Source organism: Engraulis encrasicolus, chromosome 2 (assembly GCF_034702125.1).
Source record: "Engraulis encrasicolus isolate BLACKSEA-1 chromosome 2, IST_EnEncr_1.0, whole genome shotgun sequence".
NCBI classification, from domain to species: Eukaryota; Metazoa; Chordata; class Actinopteri; order Clupeiformes; family Engraulidae; genus Engraulis; species Engraulis encrasicolus.
Genome location: NC_085858.1, coordinates 34916017 through 34931016, shown reverse-complemented (window position 1 = coordinate 34931016; position 15000 = coordinate 34916017). Strand labels below are relative to the sequence as shown.

The 15000-nt window shown below is 47.2% G+C and overlaps 1 protein-coding gene across 1 annotated transcript in view; it reads right to left on the bottom strand.

Moving 5' to 3' along the window:
- The window catches only part of notch3 (notch receptor 3), a 53353-nt gene extending 38746 nt beyond the window's left edge, over positions 1-14607 (bottom strand). Inside the window, exons 1-2 of the mRNA XM_063187368.1 lie at positions 14301-14607; positions 12300-12366 (exon numbers count right to left, since the gene is read on the bottom strand). Coding sequence (XP_063043438.1) covers positions 12300-12366; positions 14301-14361 — 128 coding nt within the window. The 5' untranslated portion in view covers positions 14362-14607. The remainder of the gene's footprint in view (positions 1-12299; positions 12367-14300) is intronic.
- Between the last annotated feature and the right edge of the window lie 393 nt (positions 14608-15000).

The following is a 15000-nucleotide window of genomic DNA, read 5'->3' as shown; positions in this document are numbered from 1 at the left end:
CGGCAGATAAGGACCCATAAAATCAATACTGTGCACACTAGGGCTGGGTAAAATAATCGATTCAATCGATAATCGATCGATATCATTTAAAATTCACATTATCGATTCACAGGGCACAAAATCGATGTTTTTGCTCTTTTTCTTTTTGTTCTTTTTGTGTCATTTAGGTCTATGGAAAATACCCAGTAGGTATTAGTCAATTAGGCCTAGGCCTACTTATTACAAATTAGCAATCTGTTAACACTGTCAAACCACAGCCCTTTGACATTTTTATATAAAAATAGGCGACAGCATCTTTTGGGGGAAATCCTTGCACCAAAAAGGGAACGGATTGAATCGATTCGGAGTGAATCGAATTGAATCGAATCGAATCGTGATTAATCGATTCAAAACCCTCAGAATCGAAATCGAATCGATACAGGAACATAGCTGCAATACCCAGCCCTAGTGCACACACAGAAACCAAAATTTCACACACAGACACTGCACTGCACTGCAACACTGCAAACCACCACCATCTACATGGCAAAACTTACACGCAGCCTTCCCAGGGAAAAGCTGAGAGAGGGGGAGGGAGGAGAGGCCTGGAGGCCTCCGCAACAGGTGGAACTCTCCTGCGGCGCTATAAAGGATATGAAGTGAGACAAAAGAAGAAGAAGCCAGAAAGAACAAAAAGAAAAAAAGATTGGAGGAAAAAAAACTGTGTTACATGAAAATCGCTCTGACACTTGGCATTTTATTTATGTCAAACACTAGCACATGGTCCGTGTTAAAAGACTGTTGTTGGAGGTTCATGGGAGCAGAACGCACTACATGAGGGTCTTCCTCGACACACAAATGGACTGACACAGACACACACAGACGCACACACAGTCATACACACAGACATAGCCGCACAGACATAGCCGCACAGACACGCGCACACACACACACGAAGATGCTGAGCACCAAGATTTATGTGTGTGAATCTCAGCACCTCTACGCCGCTCCGGAAACCCGACGCCACTTTTCCTGCTCCGGAGGTCATCAGTGGCAGGTAACAAGACACCGCCCCCCTCATCTCCCCTCTAGGACTAGGACACACAATACAATGCCGGCAAAACTAGCCCTATGCTTTCTATATGCTGGAGCAGGGGGTTGGGGTTGGGACGGGAGGCAGGGAGGTGGTGGTAATGGTGGTGGTGGTGGTGGGGGTCAAATCACCTGCGGACCCGCAGTGAAAACACACCGCCCTTCTGCAATAGCCCGCCTCAATCGGGTCGGTCATGGTCCATAAGGCAGCAAGCATGAGACGATTTCGGCCTCTCTCCTGCTCTCTGTCTACTACCGCTCATCCTCTTCCTTCCTTCCTTCATTCGTTCGTTCGTTCATACGTTCATTCGTTTGTCGTCTCTCTCATCAAACTCCCCAGGCTCACAGCTCCCACCGCCGCCAAGGGGCCAGACACAAAGACAGCGAATTCCTCTGGGCAGACATTTCACTTAGTGTCACAGGAAGCAAGCCGTTGTTGTCTTCCCCTCCACCCCACCTCTCTATCTGTCTCTTCTTTTGTGGGGTCAGCACCATTCAGGTCACTCGGAACTAAAATTTCGCTTCACTTGTTTCTGTCTTTTTTTCTTTTTTGACGCTTTCTGTCTGTTGTGTGTGGGAAAAAAAGAGAGAGAGAGGCAGCCGAGACATGTTCGGAGTGTTTAGCTGTAACGTGCACAGCATACACAAACACACACACACACACACACGCGCGCGCGCGCACACACACGCGCACACACACACGCGCGCACACACACACACGCGCACACACACACACGCGCACACACACACACGCGCACACACACACACACACGCGCACACACACACACGCGCACACACACACACGCGCACACACACACACGCGCACACACACACACGCGCACACACACACACGCGCACACACACACACACACACACACACACAGCAAGAAAGCTCAGCTCCATTCTTTTTGTGCGAGCCCATACCGACACCACACTGCCAAGAAGAGCCTACAGCACAACCCCCCCACACCCCCAAATTCACACACAACCACACATCCACTCAGCAGCCTACCCAACCTCTCCCCATCCACAGCAACCCAAGACCCCTCCTCTCTTCACTGCTCTGCACTGCTCTTCTCCTCTCTCCTCTCCTCCAACTCCTAACTCCCTCCCCCTTCTCTACTTTTTTTTCTCAGAGAGCAACCAAAGTGGGGGTAGGGGAGTGTTTTGTGGCCCAAATAAAAGAGCTAAAGTAGTCAGAAGCCCATTGTGCGAGGGAGGCTCTGGGAGGAGGAGGAGGAGGAGGAGGAGGAAGGAGGAAGGGAGGGAGGGGTGGAGGATGGGGGGTTGGGACGGTGACCCAAACAGCCTGGCTCTCAGGCCTTTGCTTACACGGACCAACAGGCCTTGTCTGTAGCCTGGCAACAGTAACCCATGGCTGGTGAGCAAAGTGAGCGAGTTTTTTTTGGTTGGAAGGGTGGAAGGGGGGCTTACATATAAGACAGGGTTCTGTGAGGACAGTTTTCTTTTTTAACATAATGTCCTTTCTAAGAAAGGTTGACACTTAATTTTGAAAAAAAAAACGTTCCCTGCTAATCAATTCCCTTAAAAAACCTTCTCAAAACCTTCTCTTGACATAGAGGTCTCTGGTGCTGAGAGCAGAGTTTTGGGCAGATAATGGAGGCAGTGAACTCTATGGAGAGGGGGAGGGCTGTTGCTCAGCCCGGTGGAATGAATATTAACAATGTGGACATTACCACTTGCGGTCAACTCCTCCGCAGGAGCGAAAGGGGAAAAAATTTGGTCAAATGATGTTAATAAATGATTCTCTACTCTAAAAAAACTAGCGCTGTGCTCTCTCTGTGGTGGTGTATTGCGTTGTCTTGTCTTGTCTTGTCTTCCAGGCATCTTTCCTCCATGGTGGAGACACCTCCATGTTCAGCTGCAGGTCAGGGTGTGGTTAGGGTCTTTTCTGGGGGGAAATCATAACACTCCTTTGTGCTCGCAGCTGAAGGCTAGTAGAGCCTAACACACACAACTGACTGTATACAAAAGGAAGGTGGTTAACAGCTACTCCATCATGCCAGGCCGAGCGAGACTTGCAAAAGACGTCTATTTTTAAAACTTGAGATGCGCCGTTCTGCAAAACATTATCCAAACTGTCAATACTAAAGGGTGGACGGGTGGGTGGGGGATTGGTTTAAAAAAAAGAGGAATGTCTGGTATTTAAAACAACAGTTGACCATAACCCACATTGCATGCTTCCCTCACTGTTCCAGAGGACTTCCAAGACGTTCCTCAAGCGCTCTACCACAAAACCCCACCCCAATACCTAAACTGATCCAGACCTCGAAGACGCAGCAGGCTAATGGAGGAAAGACTGACTTCATGCAATGGGTCTGACCCATTGCTACCTCCTTATGTTTCTCCTTTCTTTGCCATCAACACCTCCAGTATGTCACAGTTAAGACTTTGTTACAAGGATGTTTTCACATCTTCTGGAATGAATACATGATGAACAGCCCCAAATTGGTTGCAGTTGCAAGTTAGTCTTCAGGGACTAAATGGAAGAAATGAAAAACGATGCAATGCAATGCGATGCAAAATGATGATTTTTTATGTCATTCTTCAAAGCTGAGCTTAATTTAGGCATGAGGTTCCTTTTCTTCTCCCATTTGTGCGGCGTGGTGTAAACACGCACCCGAGGACACCAGAGAAATATGACTTGCTGACAGGCCTAATGAATACACATGGCCCTCTGATGTGGGCACAGTCTGAGGAAAACATCTGAAATACAGGGTGGAGGAGGAGGATAACTTATCTGTTCCGGGGGAAAGATCTTTCTTACTTGCAATGCAGTGTGACTTACCAGATGTCCTGATTATGAATGTTTCAAAAGGCACACGGTGTGATATGGTGGCCAGAGTAGGTATTGCAACTATGCTTTTTACTGCCAAATTTGATCTTTCCGTGAATATTTACTAAATAATTGACTAATATTTACTAGCATGACCAAAGTACTGTACCTTTTGCAGCTAAAAATGCCACTTTCTGGACACTCAAAAATGGCAGACCCCCTTTGTATGTATGAAAAGTGCAATTTTCCCAGTCATTTAGAATTTGATGGTGGTGGTAAGTATTCATGAAAAAGGTAATACTTTTGAAAGGGCAGGATGAATTCTGGAAATAAACTACAAAAAATATCACAAAGTGCACCTTTAAGCTAGAAATGATGATGATGATGATGATGATGATCATAAAACAAGTGTCTGAGGAGAACGACATGCCATTTGGAACATTGTTGAGAAACCTCAAAAACAGATGGCATGTTACAAGTTCAGAGCCTATTTTTATATAAGCCGCCTACATCAGCACTGATACTCTGATAAGGCGTACGGATAGTGCACAGGGGGAAAAGGCCAAAGAATGTCTGCTATCTTCACCACTGTTACCAATAAAACCTCTAAGCAGCTGAGGAGAGTGGGTGAGGTCCCGGCTTGTATACCCTCACACGTCAACTAAATAACAAAACAAACACATGCCCGACTGTAAAAAAAAAACCACACTGAAGCCCTACCTATAAACAAACCCCTCTCTGTGTTTAATGAGAAAAACCACAGAGAACTGAGAAAAGGCGCCAGGAGAGACTCCTGCAATCTTAGGGTTATGAGTTCTGTCTGTTTTTCCTTAATGGGTCGAGCTGAAACATCCACAGACTGAGACAAGCAGGAGCAGTAGGGCTGTAACGATACACTCAACTCACGATTCGGTTCTTGGCACGATTTATGACCTACGGTTCGATACACCCCACGATTTCATTGTAAAATAAAATTATGAATAAAAACTATGATAGTTTTTAGGTAGAATAGGTTACAAGAGGTACTAATAATTTTGTAAAAAGTTTAAATATAATAATGATGATGATGTGAAGCTTGGAAGCACTATCACTTCATATCATACGGTTGTTTTCTGGTAACACAACTTTGAAAAGGTTCATCACGATACTGCCTCCTTGCATCGAAATACATTATCGTTAGTCTGTGTATCAAGATTTCTCGGTTCGAAACAATATCGCTACAGCCCTAAGGAGCGGCACTGTTTATCTTCCCATATAAAAAAGCCATCTTCGAAACGCAAGGGGACAGCGAAAGGGAAACTCAAACCAATTATCCAGCAATGGGGGCTTGTGAGTGACACTGAGGACAGTAGCACTGTTGGAGAAATATGACACAATGAAAACACTAAGTGTGTGTGTGAGAGAGAGAGAGATGGGAGCAATGCAGCCAATCATACACCGTCTTGAAGGGGGTCTGACATACAGGATGTGAGTGAAAAGAGAGGGGTCATAGGTGACAACTTCCTCCGATAGGGCCTGGGAACTTCTGCCACCATCTCGCAGTCGCGCTCTCCCAGACCCAGTCGCGGTCGACCCTCAAGTCAACATTATTAAATTCTAAATACGTCTTGTTGTTTTAGGGTGGGAAACTCCTTGCCCGACTCTCGCCAGACCTGTGTTGTATTTCTTGAATGCATAGTTATTAGCATTTAGCAACTTGGGTAGTTGCCAATGGGAAGTTGCATATCAACTAACAAAGTAGCTAACGTAGTTAGCAACTATGGTTTCCAAAAATACACCCCTGTGTTGATCCGCACAGCTTCACGAGCTCCTCTCACTAGGTCTGGTAGAGCACGCCTTGGATTCAATTTCAAATGGCATGGCTTTATCTACCATAACCGTTGGTCCCTCTTTGTCACCAACAAATCACAGGGTTCTCTATACGGCAGGCAGTGCAGCCTGCAGACCGGCCGCTGCCTGCAGTCCCCAAGAAGATGTCGAACGGCTTAATTTGCTGGTCAAACAGACAGCCGTGAACCTTTTTCGCCGAATGCGTGTTAGCTTATGAACAGAGCCTGCCACTTCCCTGCGAATGAGTTCAGACATTCCGGTTAAAACCACCCTAACCCACCCACCCTCCCTCCCTCCGTGCCTCACTCTCTCTATCTATCTATCCACTGGCCTCCCCAACCCTTCCCTCCCTAAACAGTGCCCCGCTCGCTCCAACACCAGCCTCGCCAACTCCACCAACCCCCCGCCCCGTTTAAAATTGGCCCCGGTTGGGAGCATTGTCTGGGGCATTCCTCAGATGACTGTCTGGATGAGTTGAGCTGGAGATGGGGACGGGGAGGGGACAATGTAGTGGCCGCAATAGCAGCAGCCAGTGCACCAGCAAGAGCAGGAGCAGGGGGCAGGAGCAAGAGCAGGAGCAAGAGCAGGAGCAAAAGGTGGATGGGGTAGAATCAATCTTACGAAGCATTCCTCCCTAATCCACCACTCAAGTACCTCAAGAGACAAGCAGGCAGGGGAAAAAAACACACACACACACACACAGGCTCCAGTCCACAGCCCTGGGTCTGAATGCTCCGTTTAGCCTTCACCACTCACGGGGCTCTGCTATGTTGCTGAACAAATGCAATGCAATGCATGCAATGCTAATCAGTTCAGAGTCTCTCTCTCTTGCCCTCTCTTTCTCTCTCTCTCTCTATCTCTCTGCGTAGGACGTTTAAGTGCAAACCATAACAGACACTCCTGATAAGTTTACTGGTGAGCTTAAGAGAGGCTGGCTGCTCCAAACACCAAAACACAGAAACGCAGAAACTCGGCCGCACTCTCATCCATCACTTTCCTGTGAAGGAGCCGGCGGCTTCCATGGGTCATTAAAACACAACATTAGCAATTTATAGTCTCACTCAGGCACCAGGGTCAAGGCAAAGCCATCCATAATAATAACGAGAAACACTGTATCTAGTATCATACCAGTGCATTGCGCACATGAACACGTGCTGCTGTTGCTGCTGCTGCTGCTCACACGGACACAGATGATACACAGTGTAGCTGAAGTGCTTAAAATGCCACCTCATTCTGTTTTTTTTCTTTTCTTTTTGGCCCTTCAGAATCTAGTACAGGGTGCCCATTCTTGCCATTCCGCATTCTGAGGTGAAAGAAGAGACATTTCATCTACGTGCTTTTAAGACAGGGAGCTCAGGGAAAGAAAGAGAAGACCAAGAAAAAAGAGAGAGAGAGGCTCGAAGACAGTCCTCTGCCTTTTCACAACAAGCAGAAACATGAAGACAAAAGAGGGACCGGGGACGCTCCTTGCCTTGCCTTGCGTCGGCCTGTTGCCGCGTGTGCGGTGGGCATGTACGGAGGTGGGGGGTTGGGGGGGTTGGAGGAAGGGGGGCCCGGCCCGGCCTCGAGGCCGCCGGCTCCATTCCTCCACGAGCCTGTCTGACTCCGCATGGGGGCCGAGTGCGGCTCAATGGCAGCACCTGGCCCTCCACTCCTCCATTGTGAGGCGCTGACTTCACTGGATTACCATCACAACATCCACCAGCTGTCCCCACTACACCGCAGCAGCCACAGCCTGCCTCACAGCCTCCCCTCCCCACCCCACCCCTCGCTCCCTCACTCACTCTCTGCAAACCCACCACCACCACCACCACCACCAACCAACCAACCCCACCACCGAATCTCTCGCCCCACCCCCATCCCAACCCCATCCTCCTCAGTTGAACAACCCACCCCCACACCCCCCCCCCCCCATTTCTTCCAGCTGGATCCCTTCTGAATGACACCCTCTCAATCTGCCTAATTATCTTCCCTCCAGGCCCAGTGTTGTTCAGGGAGCGCTCTGGGGGCGACGCAGGACTCGGCTTGCACACTCAGCACACCGGAGGGGACCGAAGATGGGACGGGGCGGGACAGGAGGACGGGACGGGCCCAGGGTCCCCTTTGCTACACTTTAACCAGACTTCCTGACTCTTCAACCGAGACCAGTGCACACACCCACCCACCCACCCCCACGCCTGCCTTACAGCCTTACAACTCTTAACCTACAAGTGCACACGTCACTCCATGGTGTCTTTGCGAGGGACAAGGGAACAATGCAACAGCGACATATGTCCTACGGCTCTGCTCTCGTGTTCCGCAACACACACATAAGCACAGGCACACACACACACGGCTTGCATTAGCAGGTGGTTTTCCTTTCCTCAGTGAAGAGATCTGGTCACCCCCCTGCCCAGCTCATCCTATACAACCACTTCAAATCAGTCCATGAGTCTTAGAGGAGCATGGCAAACCACCCGGTGTGTTTGTATACACACGGTATGGCAGAGGCCATCAGCCAGGCCGCCTGTCACCAGTAGGCACAGACTTGCCCTAGTACCTATGCTGTGGCTGTTGCTTTACATTTTACATTCTAAACTTCCCACCGGTAGGCACAGAGACTTGTCTTATTGCCTATGCTGTGGCTGTGCCTTTACATTTTACATTCTAAACTCCCCACCAGTAGGCACAGAGACTTGTCTTATTGCCTATGCTGTGCTGTTGCCTTTACATTCCACATTCTAAACCCACCACCACCACCCTCTTCCCTTCCCTTCCCTTCCCTTATTCTCTCTTCTCTACAACATTTCAATATGGCCCTCTTGAATGGGCGCACTCGGGGGAGCAGGCCCCTGCAGGATTACCCCTGTAATCTTCTAACAGTTACACAGCGGCCCAAGACACCCTCCCAGCTCCCAGTTCCCAACTCCCAGCTCCCAACTCCGGCCCAGTAGTGCTCAGTACTACAAGTCCTCGCAGGTGAGCAGAGCACGCACAGGGTAATTTGACACCAGAGGGTTCAGAGGGCGAAAGGGATTCTTTTTTTTCTTCTCTAAAAAAAAACCTTCCTTCATTCTTCTTTCTTTCATTCATTTCCCCCTTCAGACTTAAAGTAAGACCAGGTATGGTGTGTGTGCGTGTGTGCGTGTGTGTGCTGCCAGCACATGGGTGTATGTATCTAGGACAGACACAAACACAAAAGGCTGCCACCAGGGGGGCTACGCTCAAATAATATTACCGATACCAAAGTTGCATTCACATGCGGAGGAGGTAGAGAAGGAAGGAACCGTAGACTGTAGACAGAGTCATTGCACAACCCATCAGCTTTCTGCTGGCTCTCGTCCAAGGAAGGAAAGAAGGAGAAAAAAAAGCAGGAGGGTGGAAGGAAAAAAACCCTAGACACAGATTCATGTTGAACAGGTGGAACACTAAGAGCCTGAAGGTTTTCCTCTGAGAAAGCCATATTGGTGTTTATTGGAAACCTGCACCTGTTCAGCCAGCGAGTGCTAGAAGGCCTCCCCCTTTGGAGAACTTTACCTGCCTACTGCACTGCTGCGTTTCGCTCTGGCTCTTTCCCCCCACCTCTCCTGTTTTGTTCCTCCCCTCTGGTGCCCTTTCTATGCTTGCTCTCGCTACACCCTCCTCCACCTCCACCTCCACCTCCGCTTCTCCTCTCCTCTGCTCTCGGTCCTCTGTCCCCGTGGTGCCTTGTTACAGGGAGGTATCTGGGGGAATAAAGGTTCTTTTCTGCTGTTTTGGATCTCTGGTTACGCTGCTATCCCGAGGGGAGGGAGGAGAAGGGTAGCGAGTGAGCGAGTAAGCGAGCGAGCAAGTCAAGGGGGTGGAGGTGGAGGTGTGGGTGGTGGTATGGATGTGGGTGTGGGTGGAGCGGGGTCGCCCTCACCTCCTCGCCCCCACACAGGACTGGTCTGACCACTCTGCTGTGTTGTGTTGTGCCGAGCAAGGCCACTTGGCATGGTCGTGTTACCACCTTGTGTGGTATGACATTTTACAGGTCCCTTTTTTATGATTCTCATTCGTGGTTGGTGCGGGACCAAGAGGGCAATTTCTAATAGGAGGGGAGGTGGGGGGGCAGTTCACAAAGTTTCCTACACGCCCCTTTGTTACGTGCACACAGAGACGACTGAAAGCCTGAACACTGTCCCACACATGTAGCGAAATTAGGGGAAAGAATAGCAAAGAAAGAATGCTCTGATTTTAGAGGCCACAGGCAAAAAAACTAAAGGACTGAGACAAACTTGGACAAAGGTAGTAAATGAGCGAACGACTTGGGGCTGTAAATGCCATTACACATTGACCCACCTGCTGCCTGAGCGCCACGCACCCTGATGTGGCCTGGGTAATGATTGAATGACAAGAGGCAGACTGGCTCGCATTGCTGCTGACACATGTGACCTGAAGCGTCGCGTCAGATCAGACACACACACACACACACACACACACACACACACACACACACACACACACACACACACACACACACACACACTTCAACTTTTTACAACAACTTCAGACTTCAGAGGAGTGTGGGTCTTCTCTGGCAATGGTATGGTAGCAAGACTGTGTTGAGTACTATGACCTCACAACCTAATACATGCATGCATAGACATCTCAGTTCAGTTCTAGAATAAAAGTCGCAGTTCTTTGTTTCTCATCATGAAGTTAAGAAAGTTCTGGAGTCTGCTCAAAACTATTTTCATGGTGCGAACCATCTGCTTTCAAGAAAAGAGTTGACCTAATCCTGATACCTGAACAACAGCACATTCTGGAAAGATCACTAAACAAGCCTTGAAGCCGTAGTTTTCACAAAGGGTGGACCATCTCATTACCTGGCTGGTTGCCTTGTGAAAAAAGCAGCCTCAGGCAATGGAATTTAGAACTAGTGAATAGGGACAGTGGAGTTAAAAAGAGGGAAGGGGGAGGGTGAATTTAGTCAGGAACTAAAAGATTCCTTATATTCTTTCTTCTATTCCTTATATTATAACACTTTCTCGAAAAGCACAAAAGCACCTTCTTGTGGGAGGGAGTGAGGGAGGGAGGCTGGCTTGCTTTGTTGGCCGTGGTTAGTGGTAGCATTCTTTCCTCTCACCCCTCCTGTCAGAGGCTGTACCATGCACAATCTTTCGCCAGGCTGTGACCTTATCACTAAGGGCTAGGGAGTGGTCACAAACCATAAAGTCATAAAAGTTACTGTAGAGAAAAAGGGCCTGAGGTGGCAAGCCATCCAGAGCAAATCACAAAGAGAAAAAGCCCTCAAAAAGACCCAAAAACACGCCCCCTTTGTCTCCTCACAACATCCCACTACTTTTTCCTGGGGAGGTATACCTTCTATTTCAAATGGGTTAATGTACAGTCTTTAGTTTCGCCAGAAAAGGCTCTAATAGCCCCCGTACGGGTGAGGGCCTTAACAGCAGAGGCTGTTTCCCACGTAGCTTTTCCTAATGGAAAAAGAAAACTAACTAACCGGCATGAATGAAGGGTTAGGGAACACACACACACACACACACACACACACACACACACACACACACACACACACACACACACACACACACACACACACACACACACACACACACACACACACACACACACACACACACACACATTTCCAAATCAGGCGGGAAACTAAAAACAACAGCCCCGGGGCTTTCATATGATAACAATCACTTCGCATTAGAATCCAGAAGAGGAGAGAAGAGAAGAGAAGAGAAGAGAAGAGAAGAGAAGAGAAGAGAAGAGAAGAGAAGAGGAAAAGAAAAGAGGAAAAGAGAAGAGGACTTTTTTTAGGTGGGGAGAAGAAAAACTATTGTGACATCGTAGATAGGCCTTTGGAGAGCGCAGCGCACTACACAAATTAAGGCAACAGGATGCTCTAACCCCGTGATTCACGATTCCCAAATCCTCCAGACAGGTGCAAGTGGATGTTGTGTCATGCTGTCTCTACAAGCCATAGCCTGATGGGGATTCTAGATTATTTTTTTTCGTCTCCACACACACACACACACACACACACACACACACACACACACACACACACACACACACACACACACACACACACACACACACACACACACACACACACACACACACACACACACACACACACACACACACACACACACACACACACACACACACACACACGTGTAGTGTGTGATGGGAAAAGCCTTTCGCTGCCAAATAGTAGAGACACTTTCATGCAAAGCTCACAGTGGTGTATTTGCCCTCTGAAGATGCGAGGAAGAGTGATAACCGTTCCCTTTTGTTTGGCCAAATTCCAATCCCTTTCTCTAGGGCAGCGCAGCTGCAACTGTATCCATGTACTCAATCTGCCACTAGTTACCGAGACTGGACAATCAGTCCAGATACACACAAGATCACTGTGGAGAAAATTATGCTTCACTTTCCCCAGGGTGTCTGTGTAGCCTATATGGCCTTACAATAAACTTAGCCATGAAAGAAAGGAAAAGAAAAGCTACTGCTGAAAAAAAAAATCAGGAACAAGAAACCAGTATGCAATCAAAGAATGCCTTGAACATATGACATTGTTACAGTGTTGTATGGTTGTATGGTCATGAAAAAGCACAGCACTTACATGCATTTGGAGTTTATGCACATTCCTCCATTTTCACAAGGTCTGTATGAATCCACACAGCGGAGTCCTGTTGAAAAGGAGAGGGTATTGTGTGAGGGGTCTGAATTGGGCCCTTTCTCTCAGAACATTTGCACTCGTTTATTTCCACATTTATGTTGCCCAATGTCGTTTATAGCCGTACATTAAAACATTTTACGCATGTGTGCTACTGGGTTTACACAGGGGAGAATCACATTGGCGTTTAACCACAGATATCTATGGCATCTGGTGTTTATACGAGATTGTTTTTAAAAGACAAAAAGCTGCAGGCCTAATGACAGACTGTTACAAAATGCCTTGCACCTCTATCGTTCAAACTCCATTATTTTATGGAGTTGAACCTTTCCACCTTTCCCGCTTCTTTGAAGGCATTTTTCACGTCGCCGCCAGCACTCTGGGGTAAGCTCGTGTTTACCCTTCAGCTCGTGAAGATAATGCCTTATCAGCAAGAGAATGGAGATGCGTGCTGTGATGGGTGTAGACATGGAAATGAGATAGGATTCGAATTCTTTCACACAGATTCGCGACTCTGATGCAGTGGTTGTCCATCAACCTTCAAAACTCAAATGTCATACGAGAGTGGACGCCGGTAGCCTATTTTGGAAGAATTCCAGTAGAGAGATTGAAGTAATTTGTCAAGAGTCAGGACACCCCAATTTAGGGGACATACGGAAGGAAGGGGATTTAAACTACTGAATTGCCACATAATTTAGTTTATAGGCTAAAAGGGGAAAAAAAAGTTATCTCCAACAGAAATCAAACAATAAACATGTTAATTTGACAAGGATATTATGCTATTCCTAAAAAAACAACACAACTTGGAAATTATTATTATTTTTCATTATTTAAGTATTTTGGGGCCCTGCACCTGCGTCATGGGTAATGGTTTAAGTAAAGTTCATCCACCAAATAATATTCCAAGCACAATTAACCCATCCCCCATTGATGAAAATGTTAATGGTTCTTTGTTCGTAAACGTAGGGGGTAATGTTGGGGAACATCCCTGCCGCCACAACACAATTAGCCTAACCAGCAGCATCGAACCGAAAAAAAAAAGAAATACAAAAAAAATAATCACAATTCGAACCAGGTAGGCTAGCAGTTAAATTGTGTGAACAAATTCGTAGGCTAAACAAAGCAGATGTGGTCACATCTCTCTCGCAATTGTGACTGAAAGCAACTTGTGGACCATGGCATCTGTTGCTTCGTTGCGCATGCAGTCACTGCGCTGTTCAGCGGTCGCGTTCTCACGGCCCCAGTGCCCGTGAGTAAGCTAGTGCACGCACATGCCCAGACCCATTTAAAACAACGGAGCAGTGAGCCCAGATCTGGTGGACAAGGGGGGAACCGATACACAATAGACTATCCGGGGACAATGCAGTTCAGTTAGTTAACCCCACACAACTTAACAGCTATCCACAGCAGATTTCCCAATAAACACGATGTGGCTGTTAATAGTTGTACTTACTTATTCACACAAATGCAAGACAGTATTCGCACCATAATCACTGGCAACACTGACAACGCATGCAATTAGGGATGGTGCAGGGTATCACACAGCATCTCTCCAAGATTATCACCAAAATAGCCTACTTCAAGGCTCATAATATGCTAGCAAAACATTACCAAACTCAATAAACATCTGGCAAAACACAGACCATTCCATGCAAAGCTTTATCTAAATACGTCAAGATTGTATTTAGGTTTCCACGCGCATACAACTGTTATTTTACTGTGGACTTAAATCTGTCAAACAACTAACCATCAGAATCTCACAGGCCATATGTTCCAACCAGTCTAATAAGGCCGAGTGTCAAAGAGAGATACAACAGACTCCTACAAAGCAAAATAATGTTTCTGGTAACACTTTTAAAATCGTTTAGCCCATGTTACAAGCACGCAGATGCGCGTGCGAGTCAATAGACAGCACTAAGAGAAATAAAGTTAAGGCACAGGTCTTACCATCGATATGTTGTACAACACATAAAAGTGATAAAAATATCCAAATACTGTTAATCCTCATTTTGGAATTCTGTTCCAACTCTTCTTCAGAAGTGTTACCAATAATACATCCTCCAAGGAATAACGCAAAGATAACAGGTCCAAGAAACTTCGATACGGAGCTTCATAAAGTAGATTTTAAAACTTTCACATTCACGCAGAAAATAAAACCGTGTTTTCAATAAAAATCCAGCTGGAATACTCCGCTGCTCGCACCGGCAGCAGTGCGTCTTCAAACACCTCCAGGAACTTTTGAAAAACTTTCCTTGCCTCCTTCCGAACTGAGGAGCTACTCTGTATTACTCCGCCTACTCTATACAATCTGGTCCACACCACTGCTTCAGAGGGTCGTGTTCTTCCGCTCGAAGCAAGTAGTGCCAAACAAAGGGACATGCGACATAAGCGTGAATGTTTTTTCTTTTTCTTTCAGTCGAGTCGTTGTGGCCGGTAGAGTGATGTTGATGTTACACCAGAGGCAGCCGCTTAGATTTTGACAGAAGTTATTAGTTGGCACCGGCAGAGGAGCACGCTCATCCCGTCCCGTGGAGTGAAATACTTGCTCTCAAACATGGTTTGGATTAATGTTTTGTCTAGTAATTCCCCACGAGTCCTCCTGTCGCATTCACACTTTGCAAATTAAATCAAAAGTCTTTTATGGATA